At 46.2% G+C, this 15,787-nt stretch overlaps 1 protein-coding gene across 1 annotated transcript in view; it reads right to left on the minus strand.

The window, feature by feature from the left end:
• The window catches only part of LOC106610207 (kinesin-like protein KIF19), a 103,369-nt gene that overhangs the window by 11,316 nt on the left and 76,266 nt on the right, over nt 1-15,787 (minus strand). The window contains exon 6 of the mRNA XM_014209412.2: nt 14,088-14,282. Within this exon, the coding sequence (XP_014064887.2) occupies nt 14,088-14,282 (195 nt within the window). The remainder of the gene's footprint in view (nt 1-14,087; nt 14,283-15,787) is intronic.

A 15,787-nucleotide genomic window follows, 5' to 3' on the forward strand; every position in this document is an offset into this window, starting at 1 on the left:
ACTTTGTTGACTACAAACTTTCTTTACCCAGCCGTGGGACAGACTGTTTGTTCCCACACTCGCGACACTGACTCTCTATTGGTTACACAGACTTTTGGCCTCCCATCCTATTCTAACCACCTCTTGCCGGCTTTATATTCATGTTACCTGATGAAATTGCTGTACAATATGATCTTGTTGTCATCTGATGCATATTCAGATGTCATAAATCATCACTGCAGAGCTCTCCCTGTACTTGTATTACTGTTGATGATATCTGGAAATGTGTGTGTACACCCTGGCCCATCTACAGTTGCTAGCCCCAATTCTGACTTGTGCTCTGATATCTGCTTAACTGATTTCGGCTCTCGTAAAAGCCTGGGTTCTGCACATTAACAATGGAAGCTTATTACCTAAAATGGATCAATTGAAAGTGTGGGTTCACAGCTCCAATACAGATGTGTTGGTCATTACTGAGACATGGTTAAGAAAGAGTGTTTTGAATACTGATGTTAACCTTTCTGGTTATAACCTTTTTCGGCAAGACTGATCTTCCAAAGGTGGTGGATTGGCAATCTTTACCAAGGATCACCTTCAGTGCTCGGTTGTCTCCACCAAGTCTGTCCCCAAACAATTTGATTTGCTGGTTTTAAGCATTAAACTTTCAAATAGCTCTTTGTTGACTGTTGCTGGGTGCTATTGTCCTCCGTCAGCACCGGCCTGTACCCTACCTGCCCTAAGCTCTCTCCTGGCCCCTACACTAAGTCTGAATTTGTCCTGCTAGGTGACCTAAACTGGGACATGCTTAAACCACCTGACCAAGTACTAAAGCAATGGGACTCCCTAAATCTTTCTCAGATTATCACCAATCCCACAAGGTATGACTCCAAACACCCAGAAAAGGCTACTCTCCTCGATGTTATCCTCACAAATAATCCTGATAGGTATCAGTCTGGTATTTTCTGTAATGATCTTAGTGATCACTGTTTTACAGCTTGTGTTCGTAGTGGCTGCCTAGTGAAATGACCTGTCCTGAATTCACATAGACGCTTGCTAAAAAACGTTAAATTAGCAAGCCTTCCTTCATGAACTGGCCTCTGTAAAATGGTATAGAATCAGCTTGATCCCCTCTGTCAAAGACGCTTGGACCTTCTTTTTTAATATTTTCAGTGGTGTTGTTAACAAACACCCCCCCATGAAGAAAATTATAATTAAAAACAGGTTCAGCCCCTGTGTCACGATTACCAGGATCAGTTGAGAGGCAGAGTCAGGTGCAGGAGACAGAGGTCCGGAGTAATAGTGGGTTTTAATAGAAAATCCGGGAACAACACAAGAAGCCGAAAGGCACAGGGCGCACATAAATTCAACTCGGGAAAACACGTTCCCAAAACAAAAGACGCACGGGGCGCAGCCCGGTAAATATAATTAGCAACGAGCGCAGCACTCACTCACAACTGTCCAGAGTTGACATAAAACAATCCCGCACGAAATCCTGAACTGAAAAGACACACTAAATAACCTAACTAATGACAGACAAGAAACAGGTGCGGATCAGACAGACAAAACCAAAAGACACAGAAACATAGATCGGTGGCAGCTAGTAGGCCGGCGACGACGACCGCCGAGCGCCGCCCGACCGAGAAGGGGCGCCACCTTCTGTGGATACTGTGACAGTACCCCTCCCCTGACGCGCGGCTGCCGACGCCAGCCTCGGGGACGAACCGGAGGGCGAGGCGCCGGTCGATCCGGGCGGAGATGGTGGAATTCATGCAGCACAGCTGGATCCAGAACGTCCACCGCCGGAACCCAGCACCTCTCCTCCGGACCATACCCCTCCCAGTCCACGAGGTACTGCAGGCCCCCTACCCGACGTCGGGAGTCCAGGATGGCCCGGACTGTGTACGCCGGGGCCCCCCCGATGTCCAGGGGGGGCGGAGGGACCTCCCACACCTCAGCGTCCTGCGGCGGACCAGCTACCACCGGCCTGAGGAGAGACAAATGAAAGGAGGGGTTAATGCGGTAATATGTAGGAAGTTGTAACCTATAACACACCTCGTTTATTCTCCTCAGGACTTTGAACGGCCCCACAAATCGCGGACCCAGCTTCCGGCAGGGCAGGCGGAGGGGCAGGTTCCGGGTCGAGAGCCAGACTCTGTCCCCCGGGTTAAACACGGGGGCCTCACTGCGGTGGCGGTCAGCGCTCTCCTTGTGTCATTCTCCAGCCCTCTTTAGACACTCCTGGACAGCATTCCAGGTCTCCTTTGAGCGCTGGACCCATTCCTCCACCGCAGGAGCCTCTGTCTGGCTCTGTTGCCATGGCACCAGGACCGGCTGATAACCTAACACAACCTGGAAGGGTGACAGGTTAGTAGAGGAGTGGCGCTGAGAGTTCTGGGCCATCTCGGCCCATGGCACGAACCGCGCCCACTCCCCTGGCCGGTCCTGGCAATACGACCGCAGAAACCTGCCTACATCCTGGTTAATGCGCTCTGACTGCCCATTACTCTCAGGGTGGAAACCCGAGGTCAGGCTGACTGAGACCCCCAGCCTCTCCATAAACGACCTCCACACCCTGGACGTGAACTGGGGACCTCGATCAGATACGATGTCCTCGGGCACCCCGTAGTGCCGGAAGACATGGGTGAATAGGGCCTCCGCGGTCTGTAGGGCCGTAGGAAGACCGGGCAAAGGGAGCAGACGGCAGGACTTCGAGAACCGATCCACAACGACCAGGATCGTGATGTTCCCCTGAGACGGCGGGAGATCCTTGAGGAAATCCACCGAGAGGTGAGACCAAGGTCGTTGTGGAACGGGGAGGGGCTGTAGTTTCCCTCGCGGCAGGTGCCTAGGAGCATTGCACTGGGCGCACACCGAACAGGAAGAGACATAATGACGAACATCCTCAACCAAGGTGGGCCACCAGTACCTCCCCTTCAGGCCCCGCACTGTCCGTTCCACCCCAGGATGACCCGAGGAGGGTAGAGTGTGGGACCATCGGATCAGGCGATCGCAAACACCAAGCGGAACGTATTTCAGACCCACGGGACATTGAGGTGGAGTGGGTTCTGACTGGCCCGCCCGCTCGATGTCCGCATCCACCTCCCATACCACCGGTGCCACCAGACAGGAGGCGGGGAGTATGGGAGTAGGATCGATGGTCCGCTCCTCGGTGTCGTAGAGACGCGACAGTGCGTCAGCCTTCCGGTTCCGGGAACCTGGAATGTACGAGAGGGTAAATTGAAACCTCGTAAAGAACATGGCCCACCTGGCTTGACGAGGATTAAGTCTCCTCGCTGCCCGGATATACTCCAGATTACGGTGGTCGGTCCAGATGAGAAAAGGGTGACGTGCCCCCTCAAGCCAATGTTTCCACACTGTCAAAGCCTTGACCACGGCTAACAGCTCCCGGTCCCCCACATCATAGTTGCGCTCCGCCGGGCTCAGCTTCTTAGAAAAGAATGCACAGGGGCGGAGCTTCGGAGGAGCGCCCGAACGCTGCGACAGCACTGCTCCTACCCCAGCCTCGGACGCGTCCACCTCCACTATGAATGGCAAAGAGGGGTCCGGATGTGCCAGCACAGGAGCGTTGGTAAATAGAACCTTCTGACGATGGAAGGCTCTGTCCGCCTCTGCCGACCACCGTAGCCGCACCGGACACCCTTCATCAGGGAGGTAATGGGAGCCGCCACCTGGCCAAAACCCCGGATAAACCTCCGGTAATAATTGGCGAACCCCAAGAACCGCTGCACCTCCTTCACAGTGGTTGGGGTTGGCCAATTACGCACTGCCGTAACGCGGTCACATTCCATCACCACCCCCGAGGTGGAAATGCGATATCCCAGAAAAGAGACGGTTCGTTTGGAGAACTCACATTTCTCAGCCTTGACGTATAGGTTATGCTCCAGCAGCCGCCCAAGCACTTTACGCACCAGAGACACATGCTCGGCGTGTGTGGTGGAGTAGATCAGGATGTCATCGATGTACACCACCACACCCTGCCCGAGCATGTCCCTAAGGACCTCGTCCACAAAGGATTGGAAGACGGCGGGAGCATTTTTTAACCCACACGGCATGACGAGGTACTCATAATGGCCCGATGTGGTACTAAATGCTGTTTTCCACTCGTCTCCATCTCGGATACGCACCAGGTTATACGCGCTCCTGAGATCTAATTTTGTGAAGAAGCGCGCCCCGTGAAATGACTCCACTGCCGTAGCAATGAGAGGTAGCGGGTAACTGAAACCCACTGTGATAGCATTTAGACCTCTATAGTCAATGCACGGGCGCAGACCTCCCTCCTTCTTCTTCACAAAAAAAGAAGCTTGAGGAGACGGGTGACTTAGATGGCCGAATGCATCCCTGTCTCAAGGACTCAGCGACGTATGTCTCCATAGCCGCTGTCTCCTCTTGAGACAGAGGATACACGTGACGCCTAGGAAGGGCCGCGTCGGCCTGGAGGTTTATCGCACAATCCCCTCGTCGATGGGGGGGGGTAATTGAGTTGCCTTCGTCTTACTGAAGGCGATAGCCAAATCGGCATATTCTGAGGGAATGCGCACGGTGGAGACTTGGTCTGGACTTTCCACCGTGGTTGCACCGATGGAAACTCCTATGCACCTACCTGAGCACTCCCTCGACCACCCCTTAACCTCTATGGGCTATGTGGGACGCAAGCGTCCCACCCCTGGTACACCCTATAAACAACAGGTGAAATATCAAGAGCGCCAAATTTGAAAACAATTAAATGTCATAATTCAAATTTCTCAAACATACAACTATCTTACACCCTTTGAAAGATAAACATCTCCTTAATCTAACCACGTTGTCCGATTTCAAAAAGGCTTTACGGCGAAAGCATAAAGTTAGATTATGTTAGGAGAGTACATTGACAATAGCTGTGTGTAATGTTTTGTCAATTCAAAGACAGGCGTCACCAAAAGCAGAAAACCAGCTAAAATTATGCACTAACCTTTGACAATCTCCATCAGATGACACTCCTAGGACATTATGTTAGACAATACATGCATTTTTTGTTCTATCAAGTTCATATTTATATCCAAAAACAGCGTTTTAATATGGCGTCGATGTTGAGGAAATCGTTTCCCTCCAATAACCGCCAGTCAATCAGGACAACAAATTAAATAATTACTATTCGAAAACATTGGTAAAATATTATATTGTCATTCAAAGAATTAAAGATTTACATCTCTTGAACGCAACCGGATTGCCAGATTTAAAAATAACCTTACTGGGAAATCACACTTTGCAATAATCTGAGCACTGCGCCCAGAAAAATACGCTTTGCGATACAGACTAACCGCCATGTTGGAGAGATCTAAAATCGAAAATACTATGTAAATAATCCATTACCTTTGATTCTCTTCATCAGATGTCACTTCCAGGAATCCCAGGTCCATAACAAATGTAGTTTTGTTCGAAAAAGCTCATAATTTATGTCCAAAAAGCTCCGTGTTGTTAGCACATGATCTATGCCCGCCGGACTTGTCTTCATAAACGAGGGGGGAAAAAATATTTACGTTCGTTCAAACATGTCAAACGTTGTATAGCATAAATCATTAGTGCCTTTTTTAACCAGAACATGAATAATATTCAACGCGGATGATTGCATTCTCTTTTAAAACGTATTGGAACGAGAGTACCCAACATGAACTCGCGCGCCAGAGTCTAATCGGCCACCACCGTTCCAAGGCTCTTGTTCAGTCAGATCTCACAGTATAAGACTCAAAACACTTTGTAAAGACTGGTGACATCTAGTGGAAGCCACAGGAAGTGCTCAAAGATTAATAAGCCCCTGTGTGTTTCAATGGCATAGGCTTAAAGGTAATTCAACACATCAGGTATCCACTTCCTGTCAGAATTTGTCTCAGGGGTTTGACTGCCATATGAGTTCTGTTATACTTACAGACACCATTCAAACAGTTTTAGAAAATTCAGAGTGTTTTCTATCCAAACCTGAACAATAATATGCATATTCATAGCTTCTGAGTTGGTGTAGGAGGCAGTTAAAAATGGGCACATATTTTTTTCAAAATTCTCAATACTGCCCCCTAGCCCCAACAGGTTTAAGAGCCCTCTGCCTCCACGAAATCTGAGGGTTGTGAGTGGCTAGCCAGGGGATTCCCAGTACCACCGGAAACGCCGGGGAGTCAATGAGGAATAAGCTGATACGTTCCTCATGGCCCCCCCACGTCAGCATAACCAGTGGCACAGTGACCTCCCCCACTTGGCTGGACCCTAGCGGTCGGCTATCTAGGGCGTGCACAGGGAAGGGGTGGTCCAGCTGAACCAGGGGAATCCCTAACTTCTTAGCTAACCCACGGTCCATAAAACTCCCAGCTGCACCTGAATCGACTAGTGCCTTATACTGGAAGTGAGGGGAAAAATCAGGAAAACAAACTGAGGTGTACATGTGGTCGACAGGGGGCTCTGGGTGTGGCTGGTGCTGACTCACCTGGGGGGTCGATGTAGTGCTCTGCCTACCCTGCGACCTCCCGGCTGGACCACTCCAGCACCGGTCCACAGTGTGTCCTCTGCACCCACAGTGGGTGCAGGAGAGGCCCCCCTCCGGTCCTCCTCGACGCAGCTCCCCCTATCTCCATGGGCTGTGGAGCAGGAGGGCTGGGAGGTGGAACGAACAGGCCCTGACTGGAACGTCCCCGGGCAGCCAGTAGGTTGTCCAGTCTGATGGACAAATCCACCAGCTGGTCTAGGGTGGTGGTGTTGTCCCAACAAGCCAGCTCCCGGCGTACGTCCTCACGAAGACTGCACCTATAGTGATCTATCAGGGCCCGCTCATTCCACCCCGATCCAGCGGCGAGAGTCCGGAATTCCAGGGCGAAATCCTGAGCGCTCCTCGTCTCCTGTCTCAAGTGGAATAGCCGCTCACTCTGGGTAGTCGCCCCGAGCCGAGTCTGGGCCATCCCAGACCGCGTTGGCCCATTCCAGGGCTCGACCCGTGAGACACGAGACGAGGACGCTCACTTTCTCTTCGTCAGAGGGAGGGGGTCGGACGGTCGCCAGGTACAGTTCTAACTGAAGCAAAAACCCCTTACACCCAGCGGCCGTCCCATCGAATTCCCTGGGAGGTGTAATTCGGATACCGCCGGAGCCCGCTTCAGTGTGTGTTGGTGGGGGCGCAGGATGAGGACCCGGAGCTGGTCTGGCTGGGGAAGCACCTCTCTCCCAGCTCTCCAACCGGGCTAACACCTGGTCCATGGCCGAGCCCAGGCGGTAGAGAAGGCTGGCGTGTTGCGACACCTGCTCAGCCACGGACGGCGCTTCTGCTCCTGCTGACTCCATCGGTGGTGCGGGATTCTGTCACGATTACCAGGATCAGTAGAGAGGCAGAGTCAGGTGCAGGAGGCAGAGGTCCGGAGTAATAGTGGGTGTTAATAGAAAATCTGGGAACAACACAAGAAGCCGAAAGGCACAGGGCGCACATAAATTCAACTCGGGAAAACACGTTCCCAAAACAAAAGACGCACGGGGCGCAGCCCGGTAAATATAATTAGCAACAAGCGCAGCACTCACTCACAACTGTCCAGAGTTGACATAAAACAATCCCGCATGACATCCTGAACTGAAAAGACACACTAAATAACCTAACTAATGACAGACAAGAAACAGGTGCGGATCAGACAGACAAAACCAAAAGACACAGAAACATAGATCGGTGGCAGCTAGTAGGCCAGCGACGACGACCGCCGAGCGCCGCCCGACCGAGGAGGGGCGCCACCTTCTGTGGATACTGTGACACCCTGGTTCAAACATGATCTTGCAGTGTTACTCCACCTCAAGAATTGCATTTGGCGAAAGGCTCGGCACACGCATACGCAAGCTGACTGGCTATCGTTCAGGCAAATGAGAAATAAGCGCACTCAGGCTATCCGGAAGGCCAAAGTTAGTTACTTTAAGTAGCAGTTCTCTCTCTGTGGGTCTAACCCCAAGAAGTTCTGGAAAACGGTTAATGACCTGGAGAATAAACCCTCCTCCTCACAGCTGCCCATGTCCCTTAATATTGATGGTGTCATGACGTTGGCCTCTTTGAGTACAGGGAGGACAGTTGACCCCCTCCCCCCTTGCACCATCCCCAACCTACCTTCCCCCACCCAGTCCCTGTGTGAAGGAGTTGTAAAAACTCTAAGAGGAGAATCTCTTGCCACATGGCCCATAGAGAGACACAGGAAATTCTTCCAACTCACAGAATTGGGGAGCCAAGCGACATTTGTGTTCTGGAGAAGGTATGGAAGATTGGTGAAGAATCCAGCTACGAATTGGTCCGCTTGGTACAATTTTGTGATACTCATAAGAGACAATATAGCCATATTACCATAAAACGGTTTATATAATAGCCTCAGCCTTGAGACTTGCATCCACATGGTTGTATAAAATGTATTAATAAGGATAAAGCTATTTGTAATACATTAAGATGCTATGTACTGATGTTAACCTGTTGGGTCTAGGGGGCAGCATTTGCACGTCTGGATAAAAAAAATGTACCCGATTTAATCTGGTTACTAATCCTACCCAGTAACTAGAATATGCATATACTTATTATATATGGATAGAAAACACTCTAAAGTTTCCAAAACTGTTTGAATGGTGTCTGTGAGTATAACAGAACTCATTTGGCAGGCAAAACCCTGAGACATTTTCTGACAGGAAGTGGATACCTGATGTGTTGTATTGACTTTAAACCTATCCCATTGAAAAACACAGGGGTTTAGGAATATTTTGGCACTTCCTATTGCTTCCACTAGATGTCACCAGCCTTTACAAAGTGTTTTGAGTCTTCTGGAGGGAGATCTGACCGAACAAGAGCCATGGAACGGTGATGTCCCATTAGACACCTGGCGCGCTAGTTCATGTTGGGTACCCTCGTTCCAATACGTTATAAAAGAGTATGCATTCGTCCACCTTGAATATTATTCATGTTCTGGTTAAAAAGGCCCTAATGATTTATGCTATACAACGTTTGACATGTTTGAACGAACGGAAATATATTTTTTCCCCTCGTTCATGACGAGAAGTCCGGCTGGCTTACATCATGTGCTAACGAGACGGAGATTTTTGGACATAAATGATGAGCTTTTTTGAACAAAACTACATTCGTTATGGACCTGTGATACCTGGAAGTGACATCTGATGAAGAGAATCAAAGGTAATGGATTATTTACATAGTATTTTCGATTTTAGATCTCCCCAACATGACGTCTAGTCTGTATCGCAACGCGTATTTTTCTGGGCACAGTGCTCAGATTATTGCAAAGTGTGATTTCCCAGTAAGGTTATTTTTAAATCTGGCAAGTTGATTGCGTTCAAAAGATGTAAATCTATAATTCTTTAAATGACAATATAATATTTTACCAATGTTTTCTAATTTTAATTATTTAATTTGTGACGCTGACTTGACTGCCGGTTATTGGAGGGAAACGATTTCCTCAACATCAATGCCATAGTAAAACGCTGTTTTTGGATATAAATATCAACTTGATAGAACTAAAAATGCATGCATTGTCTAACATAATGTCCTAGGAGTGTCATCTGATGGAGATTGTAAAAGGTTAGTGTATCATTTTAGCTGGTTTTATGGTTTTGGTGACCCTGTCTTTGACTTGACAAAACATTACACACAACTCTTGTAAATGTACTGTCCTAACATACTCTAAATTTATGCTTTCGCCGTAAAACCTTTTTGAAATCGTAAAACGTGGTTAGATTAAGGAGATGTTTATCTTTCAAATGGTGTAACATAGTTGTATTTTTGAAAAATTTGAATTTTGACATTTATTTGGATTCAAATTTGCCGCTCTTGAAATGCACCTGCTGTTGATGGAGTGCACCACGGGTGGCACGCTAGCGTCCCACCTAGCCCCAAGAGGTTAATGTGATAGAATTGTATTTTTGTACCAAGCTTAACTCAGTCATCGGCACGCCCCCAGGGACACAGACAGGACCAGGCGTCATGTGACAAGCTGTTCTATGTCACTATAAAACTATACCCTGATTTACATTTCTCCAGACCCGGCCTCCACTCCATTGCGAGTTGGCCAATAGGTTTGACCATCCAAGTACTCTACTGAAAGTGAACTATACCACGTGGTTAACTTTTAGACTATTGATACCGACAGAATAAGAACAAGTCTTTGATATTAATTATTAGTCTGCAGCTAAGTAAATTATATCATTGAACGCGAAGACCAACGAAACATCCATTCTATGACGACATTAATGAATGTCGCTTTGAAAGATCCATTCTAACCGAGAGAGAGAGAGAGAGAGAGAGAGAGAGAGAACTCTCCAACCGAACGACGCTTCAACAAGGATCCCGACGACACACTGAGCGTAAATATATATTGATTGCAATTGTTCCCAAATGAGTGAGCGTTCATGTGCAATTGATTAGCATGTCAATTGTTAATATTAATGAACTCTGTAGGGTCTTCTCAGCTGCCCTTTATGACCCATTGTTCGACAAGACACCAGCCATGCCTGTTTAGACCACTAGGGCACATTACTCTACCAATTCTTTGTGATGATAATTACTGTTTGTATACTTCATGTGAATTACTTAGTTTAGTAAATAAATGATTTTAAGACAATTGATGTATGGATGATTTTAGTAAAGACTGGGTTCGTGCAGATACAACAATTTACGACGTTTGGAATGAGACTGGACGCGAGGTAAAATACACCATTTAAACCAGAAGATAATCGGCCTATACTATAATAGAATATAATATATAATGTTATAATATAGGAAAGTTATATTAGGAAAATTATAACTTTGTAATCTGAATATTTTCCTTGGTGCCCCGATCTCCTAGTTAATTACAATTAAACGATGAATCAGTTTAATCGCGTGATAATAATTACAGGGAGTTAATTGATAAACATGTCTTCAGTTTAATGGTACCCCAAAGACACGACAATGGTGTGGTTGTTACTGACAAGAAGCACATGGCTGAGCTCTTTAACCTGTTGGGTCTAGGGGGCAGCATTTGCACGTCTGGATAAAATTTTTTTACCCGATTTAATCTGGTTACTAATCCTACCCAGTAACTAGAATATGCATATACTTATTATATATGGATAGAAAGCACTCTAAAGTTTCCAAAACTGTTTGAATGGTGTCTGTGAGTATAACAGAACTCATTTGGCAGGCAAAACCCTGAGACATTTTCTGACAGGAAGTGGATACCTGATGTGTTGTATTGACTTTAAACCTATCCCATTGAAAAACACAGGGGTTTAGGAATATTTTGGCACTTCCTATTGCTTCCACTAGATGTCACCAGCCTTTACAAAGTGTTTTGAGTCTTCTGGAGGGAGATCTGACCGAACAAGAGCCATGGAACGGTGATGTCCCATTAGACACCTGGCGCGCTAGTTCATGTTGGGTACCCTCGTTCCAATACGTTATAAAAGAGTATGCATTCGTCCACCTTGAATATTATTCATGTTCTGGTTAAAAAGGCCCTAATGATTTATGCTATACAACGTTTGACATGTTTGAACGAACGGAAATATATTTTTTCCCCTCGTTCATGACGAGAAGTCCGGCTGGCTTACATCATGTGCTAACGAGACGGAGATTTTTGGACATAAATGATGAGCTTTTTTGAACAAAACTACATTCGTTATGGACCTGTGATACCTGGAAGTGACATCTGATGAAGAGAATCAAAGGTAATGGATTATTTACATAGTATTTTCGATTTTAGATCTCCCCAACATGACGTCTAGTCTGTATCGCAACGCCGTATTTTTCTGGGCGCAGTGCTCAGATTATTGCAAAGTGTGATTTCCCAGTAAGGTTATTTTTAAATCTGGCAAGTTGATTGCGTTCAAGAGATGTAAATCTATAATTCTTTAAATGACAATATAATATTTTACCAATGTTTTCTAATTTTAATTATTTAATTTCTGACGCTGACTTGACTGCCGGTTATTGGAGGGAAACGATTTCCTCAACATCAATGCCATAGTAAAACGCTGTTTTTGTATATAAATATGAACTTGATAGAACTAAAAATGCATGCATTGTCTAACATAATGTCCTAGGAGTGTCATCTGATGGAGATTGTAAAAGGTTAGTGCATCATTTTAGCTGGTTTTATGGTTTTGGTGACCCTGTCTTTGACTTGACAAAACATTACACACAACTCTTGTAAATGTACTGTCCTAACATACTCAAAATTTATGCTTTCGCCGTAAAACCTTTTTGAAATCGTAAAACGTGGTTAGATTAAGGAGATGTTTATCTTTCAAATGGTGTAACATAGTTGTATTTTTGAAAAATTTGAATTTTGACATTTATTTGGATTCAAATTTGCCGCTCTTGAAATGCACCTGCTGTTGATGGAGTGCACCACGGGTGGCACGCTAGCGTCCCACCTAGCCCCAAGAGGTTAATCACCACTTCATTAAGTCAGGATTCCTATTTGACTCAGCCATACCTCCTTGCCAGTCCAACATTTCCTCATCTCCCACCCCTTCTAAAGCGACTATCCCTGATGCTTACTACCTCTGAGGGTTTAGAGCTTGAGGTAGTCACCTCATACAAGTACTTGGGAGTATGGCTAGACAGTGCACTGTTCTTCTCTCAGTACATATCAAAGCTGCAAGCTAAAGTTAAATCTAGACTTGGTTTCCTCTATCGTAATCGCTCCTCTTTCACCCCAGCTGCCAAACTAACCCTGATTCAGATGACCATCCTACCCGTGCTCGATTACGGAGACATAATTTATAGATCGGCAGGTAAGGGTGCTCTCGAGCGGCTAGACGTTCTTTACCATTCGGCCATAAGATTTGCCACCAATGCTCCTTATAGGACACATCACTGCACTCTATACTCCTCTGTAAACTGGTCATCTCTGTATACCCATCGCAAGACCCATTGGTTAATGCTTATTTATAAAACCCTCTTAGGCCTCACTCCCCCCTATCTGAGATATCTACTGCAGCCCTCATACTCCACATACAACACCCATTCTGCCAGTCACATTCTGGTCCCCAAAGCACACACATCCCTGGGTTGCTCCTCTTTTCAGTTCACTGCAGCTAGCGACTGGAACGAGCTGCAACAAACACTCAAACTGGACAGTTTTATGTCAATCTCTTCATTCAAAGACTCAATCATGGACACTCTTACTGACAGTTGTGGCTGCTTTGTGTGATGTATTGTTGTCTCTACCTTCTTGACATTTGTGCTGTTGACTGTGCCCAATAATGTTTGTACCATGTTTTGTGCTGCTACCATGTTGTGTGCTACCATGTTGTTGTTATGTTGTGTTGCTACCATGCTGTGTTGTCATGTGCTGCTGCCTTGCTATGTTGTTGTCTTAGGTATCTCTTTATGTAGTGTTGTGTTGTCTCTCTTGTTGTGATGTGTGTTTTGTCCTATATTTATATTGTATTTTATTGTCCTGTCCCCGCAGATTGCCTTTTGTCTTTTGGTAGGCCGTCATTGTAAATAAGAATTTGTTCTTAACTGACTTGCCAAGTTAAATAAATGTTAAATAAAAATTGAAAATAAAATCAATGATATCATCCATTTTGTCATTGTTTATAACCCCGACATAAAGAAGACGCTGATAGACGGTCAACTATAGGGACATTAACCCCTTCCATTGTTCTTACACTGTGAAGGGCCTTTATTAAAGTGTCCTATAAACCCTGTTCCCTACATAGTACACTACTTCTGATTAGGGACCTATGGGTTTTAGTACAAATATAGGGTTTAGAGAGCCCCACCCCCAAACACACACACACACACACACACTGAAATGTCTGGAAGGAGACTGTGATGTTATGTCATGGACACAAGTAACAGACAAGAAGTGAAAAAACTGAAACAGTCATGTTTACATACAAATACACAAATGCACGCACACACCCCTACACACACACACACACACACACACACACACACACACACACACACACACACACACACACACACACACACACACACACACACACACACACACACACACACACACACACACACACACACACACACACACACACACACACCCCTACACACACTCCTACACACACCCCTACACACACATAGTGTTCCGCACCTGTGAGGCTCGTTCTGAGCCGGCAAGGTCGATCATGAAGAGGCGTGCGAAGCGGACTTCCTGTAGAAGGTCTCGACAGCGGCTCGTCTGCCTGACCGACACCTGCAGCACGGCATGGGACCGGGACGAAGTCTGGTTGGCTGCCGTGGGCTCCTGGGTACGCTGCTTATTACCCTTCATCAGCAGCTCCATGATCTGGCAGGAACACAGTCATAAAGCTCTATGTAGCTCTATGTAGCTCTAATATGAAGTGCTTGTAGATATGTTATGTAGGCTTCATAATATACAATATACGTATTTAGATAACAATGTATAGTTTGTAATTACAGTACCAGTCAACAGTTTGGACACACCTACTCATTCAAGGGTCTGCCTTGATGACAGCTTTGCACACTCTTGGCATTCTCTCAATCAGCTTCATGAGGTAGTCACCTGGAATGCATTTCAATTAACAAGTGTGCATTGTTAAAAGTTCATTCTTAATGTGTTTGAGCCAATCAGTTGTGTTATGACAAGGTAGGGTTGGAATACAGAAGATAGCCCTATTTGGTAAAAGACCAAGTCCATAATATGGCAAGAACAGCTCAAATAAGCAAAGAGAAACGACAGTCCATCATAACTTTGAGACATGAAGGTCACTCAATCCGGAACATTTGAAAAACGTTTCTTCAAGTGCAGTCGCAAAAACCATCAAGGGCTATGGTGTAACTGGCTCTCATGAGGACCACCACAGGAAAGGAAGACCCAGAGTTACCTCTGATGCAGAGGATAAGTTCATTAGAGTTAACTGCACCTCAGATTGCAGCCCAAATAAAATGCTTTACAGAGTTCAAGTAACAGACATCTCAACATCAACTGTTCAGATGAGGCTGCGTGAATCAGGCCTTCATGGTCAAATTGCTACAAAGAAACCACTACTAAAGGAGACCAATAATAAGAAGAGACTTGCTTGGGCCAAGAAACACAAGCAATGGACATCAGACCGGTGGAAATCTGGCCTTTGGTCTGATGAGTCCAAATTTGCAATTTTTGGTTCCAACTGCTGTGCCTTTGTGAGACATAGAGTGGGTGAACAGATGATCTCCGCATGTGTGGGTCCCACCGTGAAGCATGGAGGAGGAGGTGTGATTGTGCTTTGCTGGTGGCACTGTCTGTGATTTATTTAGAATTCAAGGCCCAGTTAACCAGCATGGCTCCCACAGCATTCTGCAGCGATAAGTCATCCCATCTGGTTTGCGCTTAGTGGGACGATAATTTGTTTTTAAACAAGACAATGACCCAGCACACCTTCAGGCTGTGTAAGGGCTATTTGACCAAGAAGGAGAGTGATGGAGTGCTGCATCAGATGACCTGGTCCTCCACAATCACCCGACCTCAACCCAATTGAGATGGTTTGGGATGAGTTTGACGGCAGTGTGAAGGAAAAGCAGCCAACAAGTGCTCAGCATATGTGGGAACTCGTTCAAGGCTATTGGAAAAGCATTCCTAATGAAGCTGGTTGAGAGAATGCAAAGAGTGTGGAAAGCTGTCATCAAGGCAAAGGGTGGCTACTTTGAAGAATCTGAATCTAAAATATATTTTGATTTGTTTAACACTTTTCGGTTACTACATGATTCCATATGTGATTTTGATGTCTTCATTATTATTCAACAATGTAGAAAATAGTAAAAATAAAGAAAGCCCTTGAATGAGTAGGTGTG

The sequence above is a fragment of the Salmo salar genome, chromosome ssa01 (genome assembly GCF_905237065.1).
Source record: "Salmo salar chromosome ssa01, Ssal_v3.1, whole genome shotgun sequence".
Lineage (NCBI taxonomy): Eukaryota > Metazoa > Chordata > Actinopteri > Salmoniformes > Salmonidae > Salmo > Salmo salar.